General features: G+C 39.3%; 1 protein-coding gene across 3 annotated transcripts in view; it reads left to right on the forward strand.

The window, feature by feature from the left end:
* PIBF1 (progesterone immunomodulatory binding factor 1) overlaps positions 1-25,039 on the forward strand; it is a 233,690-nt gene that overhangs the window by 59,409 nt on the left and 149,242 nt on the right. For all 3 annotated transcript variants that reach the window (XM_002691887.6, XM_059892258.1, XM_059892259.1), the window contains exon 10: positions 22,077-22,175. In XM_002691887.6, the coding sequence (XP_002691933.2) occupies positions 22,077-22,175 (99 nt within the window). The remainder of the gene's footprint in view (positions 1-22,076; positions 22,176-25,039) is intronic.

Consider the following 25,039-nt stretch of genomic DNA (forward strand, 5'->3'; position numbering starts at 1 on the left):
AGTCAAGGAGTTCCTGAGGTTGGGGCTGAAAGTGAAAGTGAAGTCACTCAGTTGTATCCAACTCTTTGGGACCCTGTGGACTGTAGCCTACCAGGCCTCTCCATCCATGGGATTCTCCAGGCAAGAATACTGGAGTGGGTTGCCATTTCCTTCTCCAGGGGATCTTCCCAACCCAGGGATCGAACCCAGGTCTCCTGCATTGCAGGCCAGGGAAGCCCTAGAAACCCCAGCCAGCCATCAGGATGACTGCATGATAGTGAATCTAGGGTGGACGGTTGCCACCAGATGGAGCCAGACTTCAGCGTGGGCCCCCAGCCAGCTGTGATACAGGCTCACCTGTATCATTTTATTAACTTTACAATAATCTAATCCTATGTTTTATGTGGCTGAATTCTTTTGAATCCCAGTTTCCTCATTCTGGCAGGATTTAACTGTAGTTAGAGCTTACATCCCACTTGTCTTTCACAAGGTAAAAATAAATTGTAAATTATTTCCTTTGAAACTTAAAATAATTAAGGAAAGGGTTTTAGTGTTCCTTGTTATGAAACATGAGATCCAGAAAACACAAGAGTACTCATTTAGGTGTTTTTGTGTCTGAGCAAATTGATCACTTGCTCTGGACTTAGATGTTTATGGTGATTACTTTTACTTCCTCAAAGTGTGCTGTTACAATATGAATTAAAATGGGAAAAGTACTTACAATTGCATATATGTACTTAGTCTCCTTGCCTCTTGGGCAATGAGCATTTTTAGGAGAAAGTTAAGTAAGATTAAAGAAATATGTTTTGCTTTTGGTTTTTTTTCTATGCAGTGGGGGATATTATAAGAGAGTGCCTTTTTAAAGACTTAAATATAAATCATGACACCATAAAACCCCTAGAAGAGAAATACGCAAAATATTCTCTAACATGTCATAGCAATCAGTCTCTCAAGTCAATAGACATAAAAGCAAAAATAAACAAATGAACCTAACATACATATAAACTTGTGCATAACAAAGGAAACCATAAACAAAATGAAAAAATGGCATATAGAATAGGAGAAAATATTTGCATACAATACAACAAAGGCTTCATTTCCAAAATATACAAATAGTTCATATAACCTAATAACAAAAAAGCAAACAACCCAATCAAATAATGAGCAGAAGACCTAAATAGACATTTATCCAAAGATGGCCAATAGATACATGAAAAGATGCTCAACATGTCTAATTATTAGAGAAATGCACATCAAAACTACAGTGAAGCGTCACTTCACACCAGTCAGAATGGCCATCATTAAAAAGTCTAAAAATAACAAAAATGATGGAGAGGGTGTGGAGAAAAGGGAACCTCCTACATTGTTGGTGGGAACGTAAATTGGTTGCACCCACTATGGAAAACAGAATGGAGATTCCTTTAAAATCTAAAAACAGTTGCTATATGATTCAGCTTTCCTATTCCTGGGCATATATTTGGAGAAAACACGATAATTGAAAAAGATATGTGCACCCACGTGTTCATAGCAGTCCTACAGTGAAGTAGTACTCAGCCAAAAAAGAATGAAACAGTGCCCCGTATTGCAGCATCATGGATGGACCTAAGGATTATCATATTAAGTGAAGTAAGGCACACAGACAAAGATGAATACTGTATGACATCAGGTATATGTAGATTCTAAAATATAATACAAATGAACTTATTTACAGTACAGAAACATTCTCACAGACATAGAAAATAAACTTAGGGTTACCAGAGGGGGGCAGGGATAAATTAGGAATTTAGGATTAACAGATGCAAACTACTCTATAAAAGAAACAAGATCCTACTGTATATTACAGGGTACTATATTCAGTATCCTGTAATAAGCCATAATGGTAAAGAATCAACCCGCCAATGCAGGAAATGTGAGTTTGATTCCTGAGTTGGGAAGATCGCCTGGAGAAGGAAATGGCAACCCACTTGAGTATTCTTGCCTGAAAAACTCCATGGACAGAGGAGCCTGGCAGGCTGCAGTCCATGGAGTCACGAAAGAGTCGGGCACAACTGAGTGACTAGACAGCAACAACAGTGAACCATAATGGGGAAAAAAATAGGTACTGAAGGGTTGAGATTTAATGAAGGAATTTTGCTACTTTAATAAAGAGAAAGAGTGCCTTTTATTTTCTCTTAGATGTAAAAGAAAGATGGAATTCATTCCATCCAATCTTGATCTGCGTCTGCAGTCAAGCATACCAGTAGTTTGTGAAGTTAAGGTGTTGAGAGGCAAGAGGAAGAGAAAACAAGAGATAAAGACTTAAGAAATGGCTGAGATAAGCAAAAAGAGAACTTATGTATTTGGGTACATCTAAAACTCCAGTACTTTGCCCACCTGATGTGAAGAGCTGACTCATTTGAAAAGACCCTGATGCTGGGGAAGATTGAGGGCAGGAGGAGAAGGGGATGACAGAGGATAAGAGGGTTGGATGGCATCACCGACTCAATGGACATGGGTTTGGGTGGACTCCAGGAGTTGGTGACGGACAAAAGGAGGCCTGGCGTGCTGCCGTTCATGGGGTCGCAAAGAGTTGGACACAACTGAGCAACTGAACTGAACTGAAAATACTTTATTTGGAATTATAGTGTGTATGCATGCTTTAGCTCAGTCTAGGAGTTAGGTTTCTTATCTTTTTCTGGACTTTTTTCTTCTTTAAAATGATATCTGGGAGCTATGTGAAATAATGAGTGAAACTCACTCTGGTGGTGAGATTTATTATATAAAAAACTTCTTATTTAGTAGGACCCTCTTGTACATTTGGAAGAAAAACATTATTCCCTGAACAGGGAGTATAGTGTGAGAGAGATTTGGAATGAGACAAATTCTGGCTGTACAACTTTATTAGCTGAGTGAATATGTCACTTAATATCACTGAAGTTTAATTTTTTGTTTTATAAAATGAGCTAGTATATTTCACAGTGAGATCTGTAAGTTCTAAATGAGATAAAATATGTAAAAATATAAATTATAAAGCTGTATATAAATGGTATTTAGGTACCTTTTATTTGTAAGAAATGCTTAAAATTTTTCTTTTATCCATTATGTTTACAATTTAAGTAAAATGAGCATTATATAAAAGAAAACTGGTAACATTTTGGAATTGTTTGCATGCCTGTGTGCTCAGTTGCCAAGTCCTGTTTGACTGTTTGTAACCCCATGGTCTGTGGCCCACCAGACTCCTCTGTCCATGAGATTCTCTAAGCAAGAATACTGGAGTAGGCAGCCATTCCCGTCTCCAGGGGATCTTCCCGACCCAGAGATCAAGCCCAGGTCTCCTGCACTGGCGGCAAGTTCTTCACCATCTGAGCCACCAGGGAAGCCCTGGAATTGTTTATCATCACTAAAAGGCAGTATTACAAAATATATAATTATTCTTAAGTATTGATTTCCATGGCGTTTAACCATTTTCGTTAACTGAGACAATATAAGCATAGAGGGTCTGCATGCCATTTGTTTCAGTCTAAATTTCTGCATTAAATGGCTGGCTTATGTTGATTAATATTGTGAAATGGTGAAATAAGAGGAGATAAATTCAGCTGATTAAGTTTTTCCAGAACGTAAAACTGGTTCATTATTATAGTCTCATTATTATAACCACAGAAAGAGCTATACGCATAGTAATACTGTAAAAAAGAGTTGAGTAAAGAAGAGTTTGTGAGAGATGCTCATTATACTCTTTTTTCTGCATAGAAAAATATGAAAATGCAAATTGCTCTGCAGTTATTTAAAAGGGGGAAGGCAGTAGGGAAAAGGAGATCAAAATTATGCTTTTAAATGTAACAATTAGTATTGCTTTAGTGATTTTATTTTCCCACCATATCACTGAAAACCATCTTGACCACAATTTTATCATCTTCCAAAGTACTCAAGAAGAAATTAAAGAAATAAAAAACTTAAGTTTTGCGTAGAATCTCAGAGTGATATTAAGCACCTTTGAATCTTGAATCTGTTTATTTACAAAAGTTAGTTGAGTATACATAACACATTACAATAGGTGAATTGCAACTAGTGTACAGGGATTTCATTCATGATTTGAGAAGTGTATGCCCTCATTAGCACTTAAACAAGCATACTTCTTTCACTCATATCTTAACAGATATCTGTATGTGGGGTTGGAGTGGGGGAAGCGTGCCACAGGACAAGGGGATCTTCCCAGCAGGGATTGAACCCATGCTCCCTGCAATGGGAACATGGAGTCTTGGGCACAGAGTCTTAAACCACTGGACTGCCAGAGATGCCCTGTATATTTTTAAAGTTCTTTTATGAAAACACTTAACCATATTCATACTGTCTTTGCAGTTAGACTATTTTGAAAATATGTGGCTTTACAGATAACTGGGCTCCAAAATCACTGCAGGTGGTGACTGCAGCCATGAAATTAAAAGACGCTTACTCCTTGGAAGGAAAGTTGTGACCAACCTAGATGGCATATTCAAAAGCAGAGACATTACTTTGCCAACAAAGGTTCGTCTAGTCAAGGCTATGGTTTTTTCAGTAGTCATATGTGGATGTGAGAGTTGGAATGTGAAGAAAGCTGAGCACCGAAGAATTGATGCTTTTGAACTGTGGTGTTGGAGAAGACTCTTGAGAGTCCCTTGGACTGCAAGGAGATCCAACCCGTCCATTCTGAAGGAGATCAGCCCTGGGATTTCTTTGGAAGGAATGATGCTAAAGCTGAAACTCCAGTACTTTGGCCACCTCATGCAAAGAGTTGACTCATTGGAAAAGACTCTGATGCTGGGAGGGATTGGGGGCTAGAGGAGAAGGGGACAGCAGAGGATGAGATGGCTGGATGGCATCACTGACTCGATGGACATGAGTCTGAGTGAACTCCGGGAGTTGGTGATGGACAGGGAGGCCTGGCGTGCTGCGATTCATGGGGTCGCAAAGAGTCGGACACGACTGAGCGACTGATCTGATCTGATCTGATCTGACAGATAACTTCTCAAATAATTGTAAATGAAGTTTTATTATTAGCTATTTTTTAATTGTAAATTATTTTCTTTATGCCCTGTAGGTGATTACCACAGGCCTTCACAGCTTAATTGATAATAGTTAAGAATTTTCAAGGTGTTTAGGGTGTTCCAGTTTTGAAGCAGTGAGAGTTTGGGTTATGCAAAAACTTAGGTTTGCCTGCATTGTTTAGTTCATAGGATGGTGAGGGAGGCTGGTTGAAGAGTAGGGTAATATTTTTAAATGTTCTGTTGTCAGGTTATTTTAGGAGATTTTATAGTAAAAGAGTGACATGATATATTCATTTTTTGTAACCATGGTTGCAGTGTGAGGTGGATTATGATTGTAAAGGACATGAAGGCAGGAAAACTGGTAAGGAGACAGTTGCAAAATTTAAGTGAATATGAAAAATGGAAAGAGAAAATAAAAGTTGAAAGAATATTTATAGTAGAATTGACAAGACCTGGTGATTGGCAGGAAGTGAACAAGAATGACTCAGCTCTTCTGCTTGCCTAGTCTCAGAGAGGTGACTAGTTAGACATGGCCATTAACTCAAGGTTATAGACAACATTGAGAAAGGAAGATAACAATTAATTCCTGATGTTTTACAGATATGACAGCTCTGATCAAGCTCCAAAGTACCTTCTCTGAGATCATATTGTCTGTTGTTCGTTAAGACAATTTTAATTTTATTATTTATTTTGTTATTATTGGGATAGCATTTGATTCATGACGTTATATAAAGTTTCATGTATACAGTAGTGTATATCTACTTGTGTACAGTAGTGTATACAGATACCCTGCAACACGCTCACCAGCAAAACTTTGGTTTTCACCTGTCATCATACAGTTGGTCACTTTTACCCATTTTCCCTGCCCTTCCCTTTCTCCTCTAGTAACCACCGCACTGTTCTCTGTATGTTCGTGTTTGTTTTTGTTTGGTTTGGTTTGTTCATTTACTCTGTTTTTATTTATTTACTAGTTTTATTATTTTATTTATTTACTAGTTTACATAGTCCGCCTATGAGTTAGATCATACAATATTTGTCTTTCTCCATCTGACATACTTCATTTGGCATAATAACCTCAAGGTCCATCCATGTTATTGCAAATGGCAAGATTTCATCTCTTTTTTATTGCTGAGTACTATTCCATTGTGTGTGTATGTGTTCAAAATAGTGTTTTCTTGTTCTTAGACGAGATAACTGGATCATATGGGAGTTCTATTCTTAATTTTTTGAGGAATATTCATATTGTCTTCCATAGTTGCTGCGCCAATTTACATTCCCACCAGCAGTGATTAAGGGGTCCCTTTTCTCCACATCCTCTTCAACACTTGTTATTTCTTATTTTTTTGATGATGGTTGTTCTTGTCAGGTGTAAGGTAATAGCTCATTGTGGTTTTGATTTGCATTTTTCTAATAATTGGTGATTTTGAACATCTTTTCATGTACCTATTGAGTACCTGTATGTCTTCCTTTGCAAAATGTCTGTTAAGCTCTTCTGCTCATTTTGAATTGGGTTGTTTTTTGTTGTTGAGTTGTATGAGTTCTTTATATATTTTGTATATTAATCCCTTATTGTGTGTATCATTTACAAACATCTTCTCCCATTCAGTAGGATCATCGTTGTGTTATTTATGATTTTCTTCACTGTGAAGGTTATTAATTTAATGTTATCTGCTTGTTTATTTTTGCCTTTGTTTCCCTTGCCTGAAAAGACATATCTAGAAAAATATTGCTAAGATTGATGTCAAAGAACATACTGCTTATGTTTTCTTTGAAGAGTTTTATGGTTTCAGGTCTTACATTGAGATTTTTAATCCATTTTGAGTAAATTTTGTATATGATGTGAAATAGTATTTTTGCATGTGGCTGCCCAGTTTTCACAACACCATTTATTGCGGAGGCGATCCTTTCTCTACCGTATGTTCTTTGCTCCTTTGTCATTCCACTCGTGTCGGTTTATTTTTGGGCTCTCTGTTCTGTCACACTGATCCATGTATCTGTTTTTCTGCCAGTACCATTCTATTCTGATTACCGTGGCTTTGTAGTATAGGTTGAAGGCAGAATGCGTGATACCTACCGTTGTGTTGCTTTTTCTCAGGATTGCTTTGCCTATTCGAGATCTTTTGTGGGTCTCTGTGATTTTTAGAAAGTTTTGTTCTGTTTCTGTGAAAAAAATATCCTTGGGGTTTTGATAGGGATTACCTTGAACTTTAGACTGCTTTAGGTAATAAGGACATTTTGACAATGTTAATTCTTCCAATCCATGAGCACAGAACATCTCTCCACTTGTGTCTTTTTCAATATCTTTCAACAATAAGATCACATAGTTTATAACTAGGAATTTTCTCTACTGTGCCCTAGATATAATTCCCTTCAGCCCTCAGGAAAGACCCTGAGGCAAGGAGGGATCTTAAGCTGCTGAAGCTTCTGTAGCAGTTTTCTGTTTTCCCCAGGGTACGCTTATAAATATTATCATTTTATTTTTTTACAATAAAAAATCTTGGGAAGCATTGCCCTAATTGTCATTCTCTAAATGAATACCTTCATATTTTTTAAATTTTTTATTACGTGTAATTGACTTGTAGTGTTATATTAGCTTCTGGTGTACAGCATAGTAATTCAGCCTTTTTAATAGATCATACTTGATGCAAAGTAATTACAAAATCATGGCTATAGTTCCCTGTGCTGTATAATACATTCTTATGGTTATTTATTTTATACATAATAGTTTGTGTCTTTTAATCTCATACACCCATCTCTCCCCTCCCCTAGATTTTCATATTTAGATTACATACTAACTATAGCTACTATTTATTGAGTATACATAAATAGATGTATCACATACATTGTAGAGAGAATTAAATGGGGCATTTTATGAGGTTGTAGGTATTAGTATCTCCATTCTACAAATGTAGAAACTGAGACACTTAGAGGTTGTGATTTTTCTGTAATTGTAGACATTTTAACTGGTGAAACTAGATACCTCTGACTCTATAATATAATGAAGATTTCCATCTTACTGGCCAAGGCTATGAAAATTGACAAAAAATTTCTTACTGAAACTAATTTTAGTGGTAATGTTTTTGGAAAAGAATCTCAGCTTTTTCAGAGAATTTGCAAATCTTGAAGGCTTCGCAGGAGGCGCTAGTGATAAAGAATCTGCCTGCCAATGCAGGAGACTTAAGATATGGGGGTTTGATCCATGGTTCAGGAAGGTTCCCTGGAGGAGGGCATAGCAATTCACTCCAGTATTCTTGCCTAGAGAATCCCATGGACAGAGGAGCCTGGTGGGCTACAGTTCACAGGGTCTCAAAGAGTTGGACATGACTAAAGCGACTTAAAAGATGCTTACTCCTTGGAAGGAAAGTTATGTCCAACCTAGATAGGATATTCAAAAGCAGAGACATTACTTTGCCAACAAAGGTCCATCTAGTCAAGGCTATGGTTTTTCCTGTGGTTATGTATGGATGTGAGAGTTGGACTGTGAAGAAGGTTGAGCACCAAAGAACTGATGCTTTTGAACTGATGCTTTTGAATTGATGCTTTTGAACTGTGGTGTTGGAGAAGACTCTTGAGAGTCCCTTGGACTGCAAGGAGATCTAACCAGTCCATTGTGAAGGAGATCAGCCCTGGGATTTCTTTGGAAGGAATGATGCTAAAGCTGAAACTCCAGTACTTTGGCCACCTCATGCGAAGAGTTGACTCATTGGAAAAGACTCTGATGCTGGGAGGGATTGGGTGCTAGAGGAGAAGGGGACGACAGAGGATGAGATGGCTGGATGGCATCACTGACTCGATGGACATGAGTCTGAGTGAACTCCAGGAGTTGGTGATGGACAGGGAGGCCTGGCGTGCTGCGATTCATGGGGTTGCAAAGAGTCGGACACGACTGAGCGACTGAACTGAATTGAACTGAACTGAAAGTGACTTAGCATGCACATATGCACACAAACCCTACTTCACACTTGAAGGCTGAGTGTGAATTGTGAGAACTGTATAAAAGCATTTTTAATTTTGAAACTTAGAAAAGAGACCTTTATTTTTCTATAAAATGGTATTTTTTGACAGGCCTGCCTCTCTGAGACTCCTCTCCTGAGTCCCAGGCTCTGCACCTGTCCCTAGAGCCCGTCCCCTCTCTGCTGCTCAAGGGCACGCTCCAGTAGTTCTCCCTTCTGTCTCCTATACTGGCAGTTTTCCCCCTTTTTCCCATGTATAAGCATATTGTTTCTCCTATCTTGAATAAAACCTCTGTATCTCCACTTCCCACTCTAACCCCCCCATTTCTAACCACTACCCCCATTTCATTGCTCTGCTTTGTGGCCAGATTCCTGCAAAGAGTTTACATGCTCATTCTTTGTTGTTATTGTTGTTAGTCAGTCGTGTCCGACTCTTTGCGACCCCATGGACTACAGCACGCCAGGCTTCCCTGTCCTTAACCGTCTCCCAGAGTTTGTTCAAATTCATGTCAGTGATGCCAACCATCTCATCCTCTGTCGTCCCCTTCTCCTCCTGCCTTCAGTCTTTACCAGCATCAGGGTCTTTTCCAGTGAGTTGGCTCTTCGCCTCAGGTGGCCAAAATATTGGAGCTTCAGCTTAAGCATCATTACTTCTAGTGAATATTCAGGGTTGATTTCCTTCAGGATGGACTGGTTGGATCTCCTTGCTGTCCAAGGGACTCTCAAGAGTCTTTCCTAGCACCACAGTTCAAAAGCATCATTTCTTCGACACTCAGCCTTTTTCATTGTCCAACTCTCATATCCGTACATGACTACTCATTCTTTACCCCATTTTAAAAGTCCACTACCAAGCTTTGCCCCTCCCCCATACCAATCTAACAAAGCTACTCTTACCAAAGCCCCCAGAGACCATGTTGCCCAAAGTGTAGTGGTCGGGTTCTTAGTTCTCATCTTACTTGACCACAGCAATATTGAATACAGTTGATCACTCCCTCTTCCTGGAAACATAGTCTAACTGCCTTCCAGGATCCTGCGCTGTGACTTCCCCGTCTCCTTGACATCTTTTGCAGCTGCCTTCATGGCGTTTCCACCTGGTTATCTAATAAGCATCTTTAATTTAACGTGTCTAGAAGCAAACTTCTGTCCCTCCAACTTAGCTCTGCCTCAGTCTGCTGCTGCTGCTGCTAAGTCGCTTCAGTTGTGTCCGACTCTGTGCAACCCCATAGACGGCAGCCCACCAGACTCCCCGTCCCTGGGATTCTTCAGGCAAGAATACTGGAGTGGGTTGCCATTTTCTTCTCCAATGCATGAAAGGAAAAGTGAAAGTGAAGTCGCTCAGTCATGTCCAACTCTTAGCAACCCCATGGACTGCAGCCTACCAGGCTCCTGCATCCATGGGATTTTCCAGGCAAGAGTACTGGAGTGGGTTGCCATTTCCTTCTCCCTGCCCCAGTCTGACCCAGTGCAATTAAAGACAACTCTAGTCTTCTCACTCAGACCAAAAACCTTGAGGTCCTTTTCAAAATCTCTTTCTTATTTTCCATGTTTTAGTCATTCTAAGATCCTTTTGATTGTGTCTTCAAAATTTATTGATCTTTTATCATCTCACAGATACAGCCTCAGTTCAAGGTACCATTATCTCTTGTTCTGATTACTGCAAGAGCCCCTTAAGTGGTCCCCCATCTTCCTTCTGTGTTCCTGTTAAGCAGTAGGCCAAATTGGATCACTCTTCTGCTCAGGTAAAAAGGGATTCCATCTTACTCCATCAAAATTTGAATGATTAAAAACAAAATTATAAGTGATTAATATGGCCTGTGATAACTACATGATCTATGCCTAGTATCCCCACCTTTCTTTCACAGCCTGTGTTCTAGACACTTGCTTAATCACCTTGCCTCCTCTTCCTCTGACTGTTAGGTATGTTTCCCACCTCCTTTGAATTTACAGTTCCCACTGCTTAACCACCATTTCTGGATGTCCTGGAGCCCTATCTCCTCACTTTCTCCATACCTTCAGATGTCACTTCCTCTCTCCATTTTTCCTGATGAGTCTGTTTAAAACTATGAAAGCCCCCACTTCTCCCGTACTTGCTCACCCACACTTGTTAGCCCCTTCTCTGCTTAATTTTTCTCTAAGAACTTAGGACCTACTGGCATATGTTTGGTTTCTTTCCTGCTGCTGCTGCTACTAAGTCGCTTCAGTCGTGTCCGACTCTGTGCGACCCCATAGACGGCAGCCCAACAGGCTCCCCCATCCCTGGGATTCTCCAGGCAAGAACACTGGAGTGGGTTGCCATTTCCTTCTCCAATGCATGAAAGTGAAAAGTGAAAGTGAAGTCGCTCAGTCGTGTCCGACTCTTCACAACCCCATGGACTGTAGCCTACCAGGCTCCTCCATCCATGGGATTTTCCAGGCAAGAGTACTGGAGTGGCCTTCTCCAGTTTCTTTCCTACTACAATGCAATCTCCATATGAGTAAGGACTTTCATATGTTGTTCAGTGTTATACTCCCCTGTGCCAATGTCTGATTTATAGTAAGTGTGCAATAAATACTTATTTAGCGAAAGAATCATTTATTCCTACTTTAGAGAAATCAGACTGTGGGTTTAGATAAAATGAAAATCTGTACAAGATTTATAATAAGATGGATTTAATCAGGACCTAGCTTGGTAATTGACGTTTATAGTCACTCAGTTAACCGTCCACCAGAGTCACCTAGTTTCATTTTAATATATTCCATTTTATTCCATCAGCTACTTGTTAAACCTCAGCACATTAATGGAACAAGTGTTTTGCATTTTGGTACTTACCTTTTTTATAATTTTAAAAGATCATTTATCTACTTTTGGCTGAAGTTTTCACATCTATAAAGTGAAAAAAATCTACTTGGGAACCAAATAACATAAAGGGAAGAAAAGTCTAGCTTGTTCATTTGACAGTAATCTCAGTAAGTTTCAACTCTTAGAATGCCTAGCTTCCCCCAAGAAAGTATGTTATATAAAATTTCTACTTTGCTCTTTTTTTTCATGTCCTGTTCATTCACTTATCAACTATCTATGTTAATTAAAGCACAGGTTATCAGTCATTGATTGTGTAATAGCAGATAATCCACTTAGAATTCTTTTATTTCATACCATCTTAAAAACAAATACAAACGAGCAGTTGTATGTTTTGTCCTGGAGGAAGAATCTGAAGGTAGAGGAGATTAACTCAGATGCTTTTCTAATAAGTAAACTTGTCTTATAAACAGCTGCTTTCAGTCTCTTTTTTGTCCCAATTGGAAAAAATATGTTCATTTTTATTAAACAAAAATATTTTTATATGGATATGGAAGGAGGAGAATGGGTTGCTTAGTCGTGCTTGCTGAACTCTTCTGATGACCATGTTCTTTTGCTATGTATCTTTGGTCAGTTTCAAGTTCAGAGGTATTTGCAATGTTTATTCAGACTAACATTTGCTCTTGGCATTGTCAAATTCTAATTTTTTCCTATTAGAATTTTAAAAGTTCCTAAGATTTTTCTCGTCACATTCTTCTTACCACTTTCCAAGTATGTATTTCGGTTTGGCCTATTGATACCATGAAATTGTATCAAATGTATCTTGCTGCTAAAAAAAGTAAGAAAATACGTTCCTTCCTGTACAGAACTCTAATATTATTGTATGTTTTGTACTGAGGTTTGCAGGTTTCAGTTGTGAGATTATTATTGTTGTTCAGTCATTAAGTCACATCCAACTCTTTTCCAACCTCATGGTCTGTAGCCTGCCAGGCTCCTTTGTCCATGGGATTTCCCAGGCAAGACTTCTGGAGTGCTCCCCAAGTGAAGGGTAGGATGGGGTTGGGAGTGGGAGAGAGATTCAAGAGGGAGGGGCATATGTATGCCTATGGCTGATTCATGTTGATGTGTGGCAGAAACCAACAAAGTATTGTAAAGCAATTATCTTCCAATTAAAAATAATAATTAAAAAAAAGAACCCTAAAGTGGGTTGCCATTTCCTTTTCCAGGAAATCTTCCAAGACCAGGGATCAAACCCATGTCTCTTGCATTGGCAGGAGGGTTCTTTACCACTGAGCCATAGAAGCCACAGAAGCTCATACTTTTGGATAAACTTACATGTTCGAAGTCATCTCTGCACAAATATACTAGGTTGCATATGAAATATGTCTATTTTGTTGTAACAGTTAAATTCTTTTGTTGGAGAAATAGTTAAGAACTTAACTCTTAAGGTTTATTGTTTGAATGTTATAATTTAATGATATAATTTATATCTTCCAGTTGTTTTTCCATAGAAGTCCTGGTTTATGCCTATTTCTCTGGCATAATCATATTTGTTGTTGTTGTTTTTGGCTGTGCTGGGTCTTCGCTGTGCTGCCAAGGCTTCTCTTGTTGTGGCACTCAGATTCCAGAGCATGCAGACACAGTTGTTGTGGCACATGGACTTAGTTGCTCTGTGGCATATGGGATCTTAGTTCCTCAACCAGGGATCGAACCCACATCCCGTGCATTGGCAGGCAGATTCTTAACCACAGGACCATCGGGGAAGTCCCTGGCATAATTATTAACAGCACCCTCTTTCACTCAAAAAGCACCTAAGTTGAAATGTATATTACTTGGACACTAATGATAATACTTGGAGAAGGAAGTGGCAACCCACTCCAGTACTCTTGCCTGAAAAATTTCATGGACAGAGGAGCCTGGTAGGCTACAGTCCGTGGGGTTGCAAAGAGTCGGACACGACTGAGCGACTTCAATGAATGTCAGTGATAATACTAGGATACTCACTTTTGTTTTTTTGCATTTTACATGGAATTGATAAGATTTCTTTTCCCTTTTCTACTACCTTTCCTCTTACTCGACCTCCCACATGCAAATATAAAATGATGGGAAGAGATAAGCATATGTGTATGGAAGATGGAGTTAGTAGGAAGCAACATGAAAGAATTAGAATTTAGGAATCAGTTAAGAAAAACAGTTTAAGAATCAAATGCTAGCTTTCTAAAAAGCATTTCTAAGGATAAAATATTTGAATTTGTATAATTTAAAACATTTGCTATAATGTTGGCCACCTTCCAACATCTTTCTGTGTTATTATATTTGATTATATATACTCAGTTTGAACTTTGAAAATTTTAACTCTATTAGCTTGTTCATGCTCTTAATTTTTCAAATTTGTCTTTTGAAGAACATTTGAGTTCCTGCTATTTGTTCTGTAATTGTATTTCTTTTACATTTTCTAATACATTTAACGTTTTCAAGTGGATAGTTTATTAGTTACATGGCAGTTACGATCTTAGCTGTGACAGGAATCAATCCATCTAGTGTTTTATCAGACCAGCTTGAGTTTGCAAGAACATGGACCATAAACACAAATGTATAATATAGTCACAATTCTTCGAAGAATTCTTTTTGACTTAACATCTATTTGCATTAGGAGATAATCATATAATATAAATCTCACAATGACAAAATTTTCCAAAGAGAAGATCTGTGAGACAGGGGTACTCTTCAGAGAGGCAGCCTCATGTGATGAAGAGCATGGACCCGAGCACCATACGATTTGGGTTCGAATTTGGGCTCCAGAGTTTATTTACCATGTGACTGTTGTAGACAGATACTTAACTTCTGTGTGTTTCAGTCTTGTCCTTTGTATTATGGAGATAATGATACACCCTATAGTTTGTGAGGGTGTTGTGAAGGTTAGATGAGTTATTATTAATATATGCACAGTGCCTGACAGTGTTCCCAGCCCAGCATGAGCACTCTGTGTTTCCTGCTACTGTTACTGTCAGTGGAAGAATTGCACAGTTGCTTTCTCGGACTGAAACATTAAATGTCAATTCATAATATTAAAGGAAGTATCTCGAATCTTTATGTTATAAGGAGTTGTGCTATTTCTTACTGAAGTATGCAGGTTGTGGCAGGATATGGAAGGCGTGGTACCTGATAAGACCGGTTTATACAGAAAGCTTACCAGCAGGCACCTGTGGGAAGCCGTGTTGGTAGAAACTTGAGTTTCCAGCACTTTCTCCCATTCATTTCATTTTTCTTTTTTTGAGTTAACTTGATTTATTGGTCCTTCAAGGGCCAACTTACATGTCTTTCATTCACTCATCTGGTCCTCTGGTTAAAAATAAACAACTCCTCTTCTTTGTGGCCATAGAACTTGTTTATGCATTAATATAGCACTATAGTGGGTGAATTTAACTCCAGTGACCATTGTATCTACTACTGTGGACAGGAATCCCTTAGAAGAAATGGAGTAGCCATCATGGTCAACAAAAGAGTCCGAAATGCAGTACTTGGATGCAATCTCAAAAACAACAGAATGATCTCTGTTTGTTTCCAAGGCAAACCATTCAATACCACAGTAATCCAAGTCTATGCACCAACCAGTAATGCTGAAGAAGCTGAAGTTAAACAGTTCTATGAAGACCTACAAGACCTTTTAGAACTAACATCCAAAAAAGATGTCCTTTTCATTGTAGGGGACTGGAATGCAAAAGTAGGAAGTCAGGAAACACCTGGAGTAACAGGCAAATTTGGCCTTGGAATATGGAATGAAGCAGGGCAAAGACTAATAGAGTTTTGCCAAGAAAATGCACTGGTCATAGCAAACACCAACAACACAAGACAAGACTCTACACATGGACATCACCAGATGGTCAACACCGAAATCAGGTTGATTATGTTCTTTGCAGCCAAAGATGGAGAAGCTATATACAGTCAACAAAAAAAAGACCAGGAGCTGACTGAGCCTCAGATCATAAACTCCTTATTGCCAAATTCAGACTTAAATTGAAGAAAGTAGGGAAAACCACTAGACCATTCAGGTATGACCTAAATCAAATCCCTTATGATTATACAGTGGAAGTGAGAAATAGATTTAAGGGACTAGATCTGATAGATAGAGTACCTGATGAACTATGGACAGGGGTTCGTGACATTGTACAGGAGACAAGGATCAAGACCATCCCCATGGAAAATAAATGCAAAAAAGCAAAATGGCTGTCTGGGGAGGCCTTACAAATAGCTGTGAAAAGAAGAGAAGTAAAAAGCAAAGGAGAAAAGGAAAGATATAAGCATGTGAATGCAGAGTTCCAAAGAATAGCAAGAAGAGATAAGAAAGCCTTCCTCAGCGATCAATGCAAAGAAATAGAGGAAAACAACAGAATGGGAAAGATTAGAGATCTCTTCAAGAAAATTCAAGATACCAAGGGAACATTTCACGCAAAGATGGGCTCCATAAAGGACAGAAATGGTATGGACCTAACGGAAGCAGAAGATATTAAGAAGAGGTGGCAAGAATACACAGAAGGAACTGTACAAAAATATCTTCTCAACCAATATAATCACGATGGTATGATCACTCATCTAGAGCCAGACATCCTGGAATGTGAAGTCAAGTGGGTCTTAGAAAGCATAACTACGAACAAAGCTAGTGGAGGTGATAGAATTCCAGTTGAGCTACTTCAAATCCTGAAAGATGATGCTGTGAAAGTGTTGCACTCAATATGCCAGCAAATTTGGAAAACTCAGCAGTGGCCACAGGACTGGAAAAGGCAGTTTTCGTTCCAATCCCAAAGAAAGGCAATGCCAAAGAAGGCTTGAACTACTGCACAATTGCACTCATCTCACACACTAGTAAAGTAATGCTCAAAATTCTCCATGCCAGGCTTCAGCAATACGTGTACCATGAAGTTCCAGATGTTCAAGCTGGTTTTAGCAAAGGCAGAGGAACCAGAGATCAAATTGCCAACATTCAATGGATCATGGAAAAAGCAAGAGAGTTCCAGAAAAACATCTATTTCTGCTTTATTGACTATGCCAAAGCCTTTGACTCTGTGGATCACAATAAACTGGAAAATTCTGAAAGAGATGGGAATACCAGACCACCTGATCTGCCTCTTGAGAAACCTGTATGCAGGTCAGGAAGCAACAGTTAGAACTGGACATGGAACAACAGACTGGTTCCAAATAGGAAAAGGAGTACGTCAAGGCTGTATATTGTCACCCTGTTTATTTAACTTACATGGAGAGTACATCATGAGAAACGCTGGACTGGAAGAAACACAAGCTGGAATCAAGATTACTGGGAGAAATATCAATAACCTCAGATATGCAGATGACACCACCCTTATGGCAGAAAATGAAGAGGAACTAAAAAGCCTCTTGATGAAAGTGAAAGTGGAGAGTGAAAAAGTTGGCTTAAAGCTCAACATTCAGAAAATGAAGATCATGGCATCTGCTCCCATCACTTCATGGGAAATAGATGGGGAAACAGTGTCAGACTTTATTTTTCTGGGCTCCAAAATCACTGCAGATGGTGACTGAAGCCATGAAATTAAAAGACGCTTACTCCTGGGAAGGAAAGTTATAACCAGCCTAGATAGCATATTCAAAAGCAGAGACATTACTTTGCCAACAAAGGTTCGTCTAGTCAAGGCTATGGTTTTTCCTGTGGTCATGTATGGATGTTGAGTGTTGGACTGTGAAGAAGGCTGAGCGCCGAAGAATTGATGCTTTTGAACTGTGGTGTTGGAGAAGACTCTTGAGAGTCCCTTGGACTGCAAGGAGATCCAACCAGTCCATTGTGAAGGAGATCAGCCCTGGGATTTCTTTGGAAGGAATGATGCTAAAGCTGAAACTCCAGTACTTTGGCCACCTCATGCGAAAAGTTGACTCATTGGAAAAGACTCTGATGTTCAGAGGGTTTGGGGGCAAGAGGAGAAGGGGACGCCAGAGGATGAGATGGCTGGATGGCATCACTGACTCGATGGATGTGAGTCTGAGTGAACTCCGGGAGTTGGTGATGGACAGGGAGGCCTGGTGTGCTGCGATTCATGGGGTCGCAAAGAGTCAGACACGACTGAGAGACTGATCTGATCTGATCTGGAGTAAAACACAGCTGAGATCAAATTATGGCTTTAACACTAATACTCTGTTACTTGGACCCAGGGATTTAAGCCTTCTAAACAATTTACTCAACCGTAAAGTAGATTAGAAAATATAACGCCAAGGATTTGTAGGGATTAAGTGAACATAATCATTTACACTAAACTCCAAATTTATTAATGTTATAGCTTTGTTAGAGATGAGGATTAAAAAAAATTGAATGAGTTTGAAAGAAACATACTGTTGGTATTTTTCTTGATCTGAAGTTCTACTATGATAAAAAACCAAACAGGATTTGATTTTTGAAGGCCCCTATCTGGCTGTATACTGTTTATATGTCATGAACAGTGAAAAGGCAAAAAGATAGGACACTGAAAGATTAACTCCCCGTGTCGGTAGTTGCCCAATATGCTACTGGAGATCAGTGGAGAAAGAACTCCAGAAAGAATGAAGAGCCACAGCCAAAGCAAAAACAACACTCAGTTGTGGATGTGACTGGTGATGGAAGCAAGATCCAATGCTGTAAAGAGCAATATTGCATAGAAACCTGGAATGTTAGATTCTTGAATCAAAGCAAATTGGAAGTGGTCAAACAGGAGATGACCAGTGAACATCGACATTTTAGGAATTAGCGAACTAAAATGAACTGGAATGGGTGAATTTAACTCAGATGACCATTATATCTACTACTATGGGCAAGAATCCCTTACAAGAAATGGAGTAGCCATCATTGTCAACAAAAGAGTCCGAAATGCAGTACTTGGATGCAATCTTAAAATGACAGAATGATCTCTGTTCATTTCCAAGGCAAACCGTTCAATATCCCAGTAATCCAGGTCTATGCCCCGATCAGTAAGGCTGAAGAAGCTGAAGTTGAACAGTTCTATGAAGACCTATGAGACCTTCTAGAACTAACACCCAAAAAAGATGTCCTTTTCATTATAGGGGACCGGAATGCAAAAGTAGGAAGTCAAGAGATACCTGGAGTTAACAGGCAAGTTTGGCCTTGGAGTACAAAATGAAGCAGGGCAAAGGCTAACAGAGTTTTGCCAAGAGAATGCACTGGTCATAGCAAACACCCTCTTCCAACAACACAAGAGAAGACTCTACACATGGACATCACCAGATGGTCAACACCAAAATCAGACTGATTATATTCTTTGCAGCCAAAGATGGAGAAGCTCTATACAGTCAGCAAAAACAAGACCAGGAGCTGACTGTGGCTCAGATCATGAACTCCTTATTGCCAAATTCAGACTGAAATTGAAGAAAGTAGACAAAACCACTAGACCATTCAGGTATGACCTAAATCAAATCTGTAACGAATACAGTGGAAGTGAGAAATAGATTTAAGGGACTAGATCTGATAGAGTGTCTGATTAACTATAGACAGAGGTTTGTGACATTGTACAGGAAACAGGGAACAAGACCGTCTCCAAGAAAAAGAAATACAAAAAAAGCAAAATGGCTGTCTGAGGAGGCCTTACAAATAACTGAGAAAAGAAGAGAAGCGAAAAGCAAAAAAAAAAAAAGAGAGATACACCCATTTGAATGCAGAGTTCCAAAATTAGCAAGGAGAGATAAGAAAGCTTTCCTCAGTGATCAGTGCAAAGAAATAGAGGAAAACAATAGAATGGGAAAGACTAGAGATCTCTTCAAGAAAATTAGAGATACCAAGGGAACATTTCATGCAAAGATGGGCTCAATAAAGGACAGAAGTGCTATGGGCCTGACAGAAACAGAAGATATTAAGAAGAGGTGGCAAGAATACACAGAAGAACTATACAAAAAAGATCTTTAAGACCCAGATAATCACGATGGTGTGATCACTCAACTAGAGCCAGACATCCTGGAATACAAAGTCAAGTGAGCCTTAGGAAGCATCACTAAGAACAAAGCTAGTGGAGGTGATGAAATTCCAATTGAACTATTTCAGATCCTAAAAGATAATGCTGTGAAAGTATTGCACTTAATATGCCAGCAAATTCGGAAACCTCAGCAGTGGCCACAGGACTGGAAAAGGTCAGTTTTCATTCCAGTCCCAAAGAAAGAGAATGCCAAAGAATGCTCAAACTACCGCACAATTGCACTCATCTCACACGCTAGCAAAGTAATGCTCAAAATTCTCCAAGCCAGGCTTCAAGAGTACGTGAACCGTGAACTTCCAGATGTTTAAGCTGATTTTAGAAAAGGCAGAAGAACCAGATATCAAATTGCCAACACCCGCTGGATCATCGAAAAAGCAAGAGAGTTCCAGAAAAACATCTATTTCTGCTTTATTGACTATGCCAAAGCCTTTGACTGTGTGAATCGCAATAAACTGTGGAAAATTCTGAAAGAGATGGGAATACCAGACCACCTGACCTGGCTCCAGAGAAATCTGTATGCAGGTCAGGAAGCAACAGTTAGAACTGGACATGGAAAAACAGACCGGTTCCAAATAGGAAAAGGAGTACGTCAAGGCTGTATATTGTCACCCTGTTTATTTAACTTATATGCAGAGTATCATGAGAAACGCTGGACTGGAAGAAGCACAAGCTGGAATCTAGTTTGCAGGGAGAAATATCAATAACCTCAGATATGCAGATGACACCACCCTTATGGCAGAAAGTGAAGAAGAACTAAAGAGCCTCTTGAAAGTGAAAGAGGAGAGTGAAAAAATTGGCTTAAAGCTCAACATTCAGAAAACAAAAATCATGCCATCTGTTCCCATCATTTCATGGGAAATACATGGCCAAACAGTGGAAACTGTGGCAGATTTATTTTTTTGAGATCCAAAATCACTGCATATGGTGACTGCAGCCATGAAATTAAAAGACGCTTACTCCTTGGAAGAAAAGTTATGACCAACCTAGACAGATCCATCTAGTCAAGGTTATGGTTTTTCCAGTAATCATGTGTGGATGTGAGAGTGGACTATAAAGAAAGCTTAGTGCCGAAGAATCGATGCTTTTGAACTGTGGTGGTGGAGAAGACTCTTGAGAGTCCTTTGGACTGCAAGGAGATCCAATCAGTCCATCCTGAAGGAAATCAGTCCTGAATATTCATTGGAAGGACTGATGTTGGAGCTGAAACTCCCACAGTTTGGCTTCCTGATGCGAAGAAGTGACTCATTTGCAAAGATCCTGGGATGCTGGGAAAAATTGAAGGTGGGAGGAGAAGGGGACGACAGAGGATGAGATGATTGGATGGCATCACCAACTCGATGGACATGAGGCTAGGCTCCCGGAGTTGGTGATAGAATGGGAAGCCTGGCGTGCTGCCGTCAATGGGGTCGCAGAGTCGGACAGGACTGAGCAACTGAAGTGACTGAACTGATATGGCTGTATCATTCCTTATTTCTCACTGTTCTTATCTTCCACTTTTTGGACATTCCCCTTAACTGTCACTCAGTGTATCTTTCTGTCAATTTCACTTCCTGCTGTCATCAGCACTGTAAGTGAATGACTAATACTGTGGCCTCATACTTCCTTGAGCCCTGCAAGAACATTGACCTTCATCTCATCTCTGCTTCATTTAGCTATTCTCATGTCACACGCTCCATTTTATGAACTAAAATTCCAAGGCTGAAGGCACTACTCTACCTCTGAATCACCATTTTTTGACAGCAGTCTCTGGTCTTCCATCCTGCCTGCACAACGACTTCCTCGTAATCTGTGGGTCATCTTATCAGGACTTCAAGTCCTTTGTCCCTTGCCTTCTAATCTCAGTCCTTCTGTGTTCTCTTCCTTTCATCTCCAAGTGAGACCTAGGATCCATCAGTTCATCAATTCTCTTGCTCATATCCCAAACTTCATTTCCATTTGGATTTTTTTGATCTCTATATCGTATCTCTATATCTATATCTCTCACTATGAAATTGTATTTTATATTTATTAACTTCTCAAAACCTCAGCTTTCTTGTGTTTAATATCTTGGTAATTATACCTACCTCTTTACATTATGGCAGGGTTAAATGAGTTGCTATATATATAAACCAGCCAGCCTGCCTTCAACCGCGTTGAGAAAAATTGTGGCAAAAGGCAGCATGACACTTAAAGATTAGAGCATGTTTTTACCCATGCTGCTGTGTGCTACTAGAGAAACTCACCAAGCCAGGCATATTCATATTACATGGACTGTGGATCACCCAACCCCTAGGGCATCCCTAAGATTTATCAGTTAGTCCGACTCCAAGCAAACCCATTTATGAATCTTAAAAATATGGATACTGTGTGTTTGGAATAACTGAAATATATATTTAAATTTTAGAAACCTCCGAGAAGCAAGGGATAATGCTGTGGCTGAAAAGGACCGAGCAGTGATGGCTGAAAAGAATGCTCTAGAAAAACATGATCAGCTCTTAGACAGGTAAGCATCCTGAAAACAGAGACATTGAAACTTTGATCTTTGTTCCCATTACTCTTTCTTTTAGAATATATCTTTTTAATAGAAGTTTAATTTTCATTTAAGTATTATGTACATGTAATAATTTACATATGTGATAATCGTACGTATTGAAACAAGACAGAAAACAGTGTAGTCACCCTAAGGAGTTTCCTTATGTCCCTTTGGTCAGTCTCAGCCACCACCCATCAAGAGGTGAACACTTTGTGATTTCTCTCACCATAGTTTAGTTTTGTTCTTCATGGATTAAAAAGAAATGGAATTGTGCAGTGTGTACCCTTTTGTGTCTAAGTTCTTTCACTCAACATCGTATGTTTTCATCCATTTTATGTTAGACCAGTAGTTCATTTCTTAACTTGCTGGGCATGAATATACAGTTTGTTTATTCATTCACCTCTCAGTGGGTGTTTGTTTTTTTTCCCAGTTTGGTGCTACTATGAATAAAGCTGCTATGAATGTTTGTATACAAGTCTTTTTGTGGGTATATGTTTCTTTTTCTCTCATATAAATACTAAGAGTGAAATTGCTGATCATCAGTAGATGATTATTTTTACCATGAAAGACTTGGAAGGTGAAATAACTCCTTGACCCATGGACTATAGAATCAGTTATGTTATGTGTTAGCAGACATGGAAACAGCATTCATGTCATTGTGCATCCATCCTTAGAACTGTTGGTTAACTAAAGACGTTGTCATTGAGGAGTAATATTTTGAAAAGGGTTTTTTTTTTTTTTAGTAGTCAGTCTCAGCAGTGGGCTTAAAATATTCAGTGAGCCATGTTATAAACAGACCAGGGTCATCCAGACTCTGCTGTTCCACTTACAGAGCACAAGTAGAGTAGATTTAGCACAATTCTTAGGCCACCTAGGATTTTCAGAACAGTAAATGAGCATTGGCATCACCTTAAAGACTCCAGCTTCATTAGCCCCTAACAAAAGAGTCAGATTGTTCTTTGAAACTTTGAAACTAGGCATTGACTTCTCCTCTCTAGCTATGAAAGTCATAGGTGGCATCTTCTTCCAATAGAAAGATATTCCATCTACACTGATAATCTATGTTTAGTGTAGCCACTTTCATTAATTATCTTAGCTAGATCATCTGGATATCTTGCTACAGCTTTTACATCATCACTTGCTGGTTTGCCTTGCACTTTTATGTTATGGAGATGATTTCTTTCCTTAAATTTCATGATCCCATGAACCAACCTCTTCAAGCTTCAGACTTTTCTTCTGCAGCTTCCTTACCTCTCCTCAGTTCAAGTCAGTTCAGTCTCTCAGTTGTGTCTGACTCTTTGTGACCCCATGTATTGCAGCACACCAGGCCTCCCTGTCCATCACCAACTCCTGGAGTTCACTCAAACTCACGTCCATCGAGTCAGTGATGCCATCCAGCCATCTCATCCTCTGTCGTCCCCTTTTCCGCTTGCCCCCAATCCCTCCCAACATCAGAGTCTTTTCCAATGAGTCAACTTTTCGCATGAGGTGGCCAAAGTACTGGAGTTTCAGCTTTAGCATCATTCCTTCCAAAGAAATCCCAGAGCTGATCTCCTTCACAATGGACTGGTTGGATCTCCTTGCAGTCCAAAGGACTCTCAAGAGTCTTCTCCAACACCACAGTTCAAGAGCATCAATTCTTCGGCGCTCAGCTTTCTTCACAGTCCAACTCTCACATCCATACATGACCACAGGAAAAACCATAGCCTTGACTAGACGAACCTTTGTTGGCAAAGTAATGTCTCTGCTTTTGAATATGCTATCTAGGTTGGTCATAACTTTCCTTCCAAGGAGTAAGCGTCTTTTAATTTGATGGCTGCAGTCACCATCTGCAGTGATTTTGGACCCCCCAAAAATAAAGTCTGACACTGTTTCCACTGTTTCCCCATCTATTTCCCATGAAGTGATGGGACCAGATGCCATGATCTTCGTTTTCTGAATGTTGCCTTGCTCTGTATTAGGCTTTGGCTTAAGGGAACATGGTGGCTGGTTTGATCATCTGTCTAGACTACCAAAACTTGCTTCATATCAGCAGTAAGGCTGTTTTACTTTCTTATCATTTTTGTGTTCACTGGAGACACAGTTTTAATTTCCTTCCAAGAACTTTTCCTTTACATCCACAACTTGGCTTACTCTTCAGCACAAGAGGCCTAACTTTCAGCCTATATCAACTTTCAACCTATATCAACTTTCGGTGTGCCTCTAAGCGTAATCATTTCTAGCTTTTGATTTAAAATGAGAAATGTGTGCCTCTTCCTTTCACTTGAACTTTGGAGGCCATTGTAGGGCTAATTTCAGTATCGTTGTGTCTCAGGGAATAGGGAGGCCCAAGGAGAGGGCTAGAGCCTGAGAAGATGGTTAGAGAGTCTGTGAATGACTTTAAGTACTAAGCTGTGCATTCTGTATGCCATTCTGTTGAATAACATGATCAGAGTTCCCAGTTCTAGAATAATTACCCTGGAAGAATGAGTGATGAAACTAGTACTAAGCTAATAACAGGAAGATAGTTCAGAGAATATTATAAATAGTTTGTTATCTTATATAGGCAAGATTTCTAGAGCCCCCAAACAATTACAGTAGTAACATAAAAAATCACTGATCCCAGATCACTATAATAAATATAATAATAATAAGTTTAAAATATTGTGAGAAATCTCCAAAATGTGACACCGATATGAAAGTGAGCAGATACTGGAAAAATGGCAGTGGTGAATTTGCTTGGTGCCACAAATCTTCAGTTTGTAAGAGGAAAAAAAAAGTTCAGCATGTGCAAAGCTCAATAAAGTGAAAGTGCTTTAAAAGGAGATATTAAATAGTGGGACTGTATGTAACCT

The sequence above is a fragment of the Bos taurus genome, chromosome 12 (assembly GCF_002263795.3).
Source record: "Bos taurus isolate L1 Dominette 01449 registration number 42190680 breed Hereford chromosome 12, ARS-UCD2.0, whole genome shotgun sequence".
NCBI classification, from domain to species: domain Eukaryota; kingdom Metazoa; phylum Chordata; class Mammalia; order Artiodactyla; family Bovidae; genus Bos; species Bos taurus.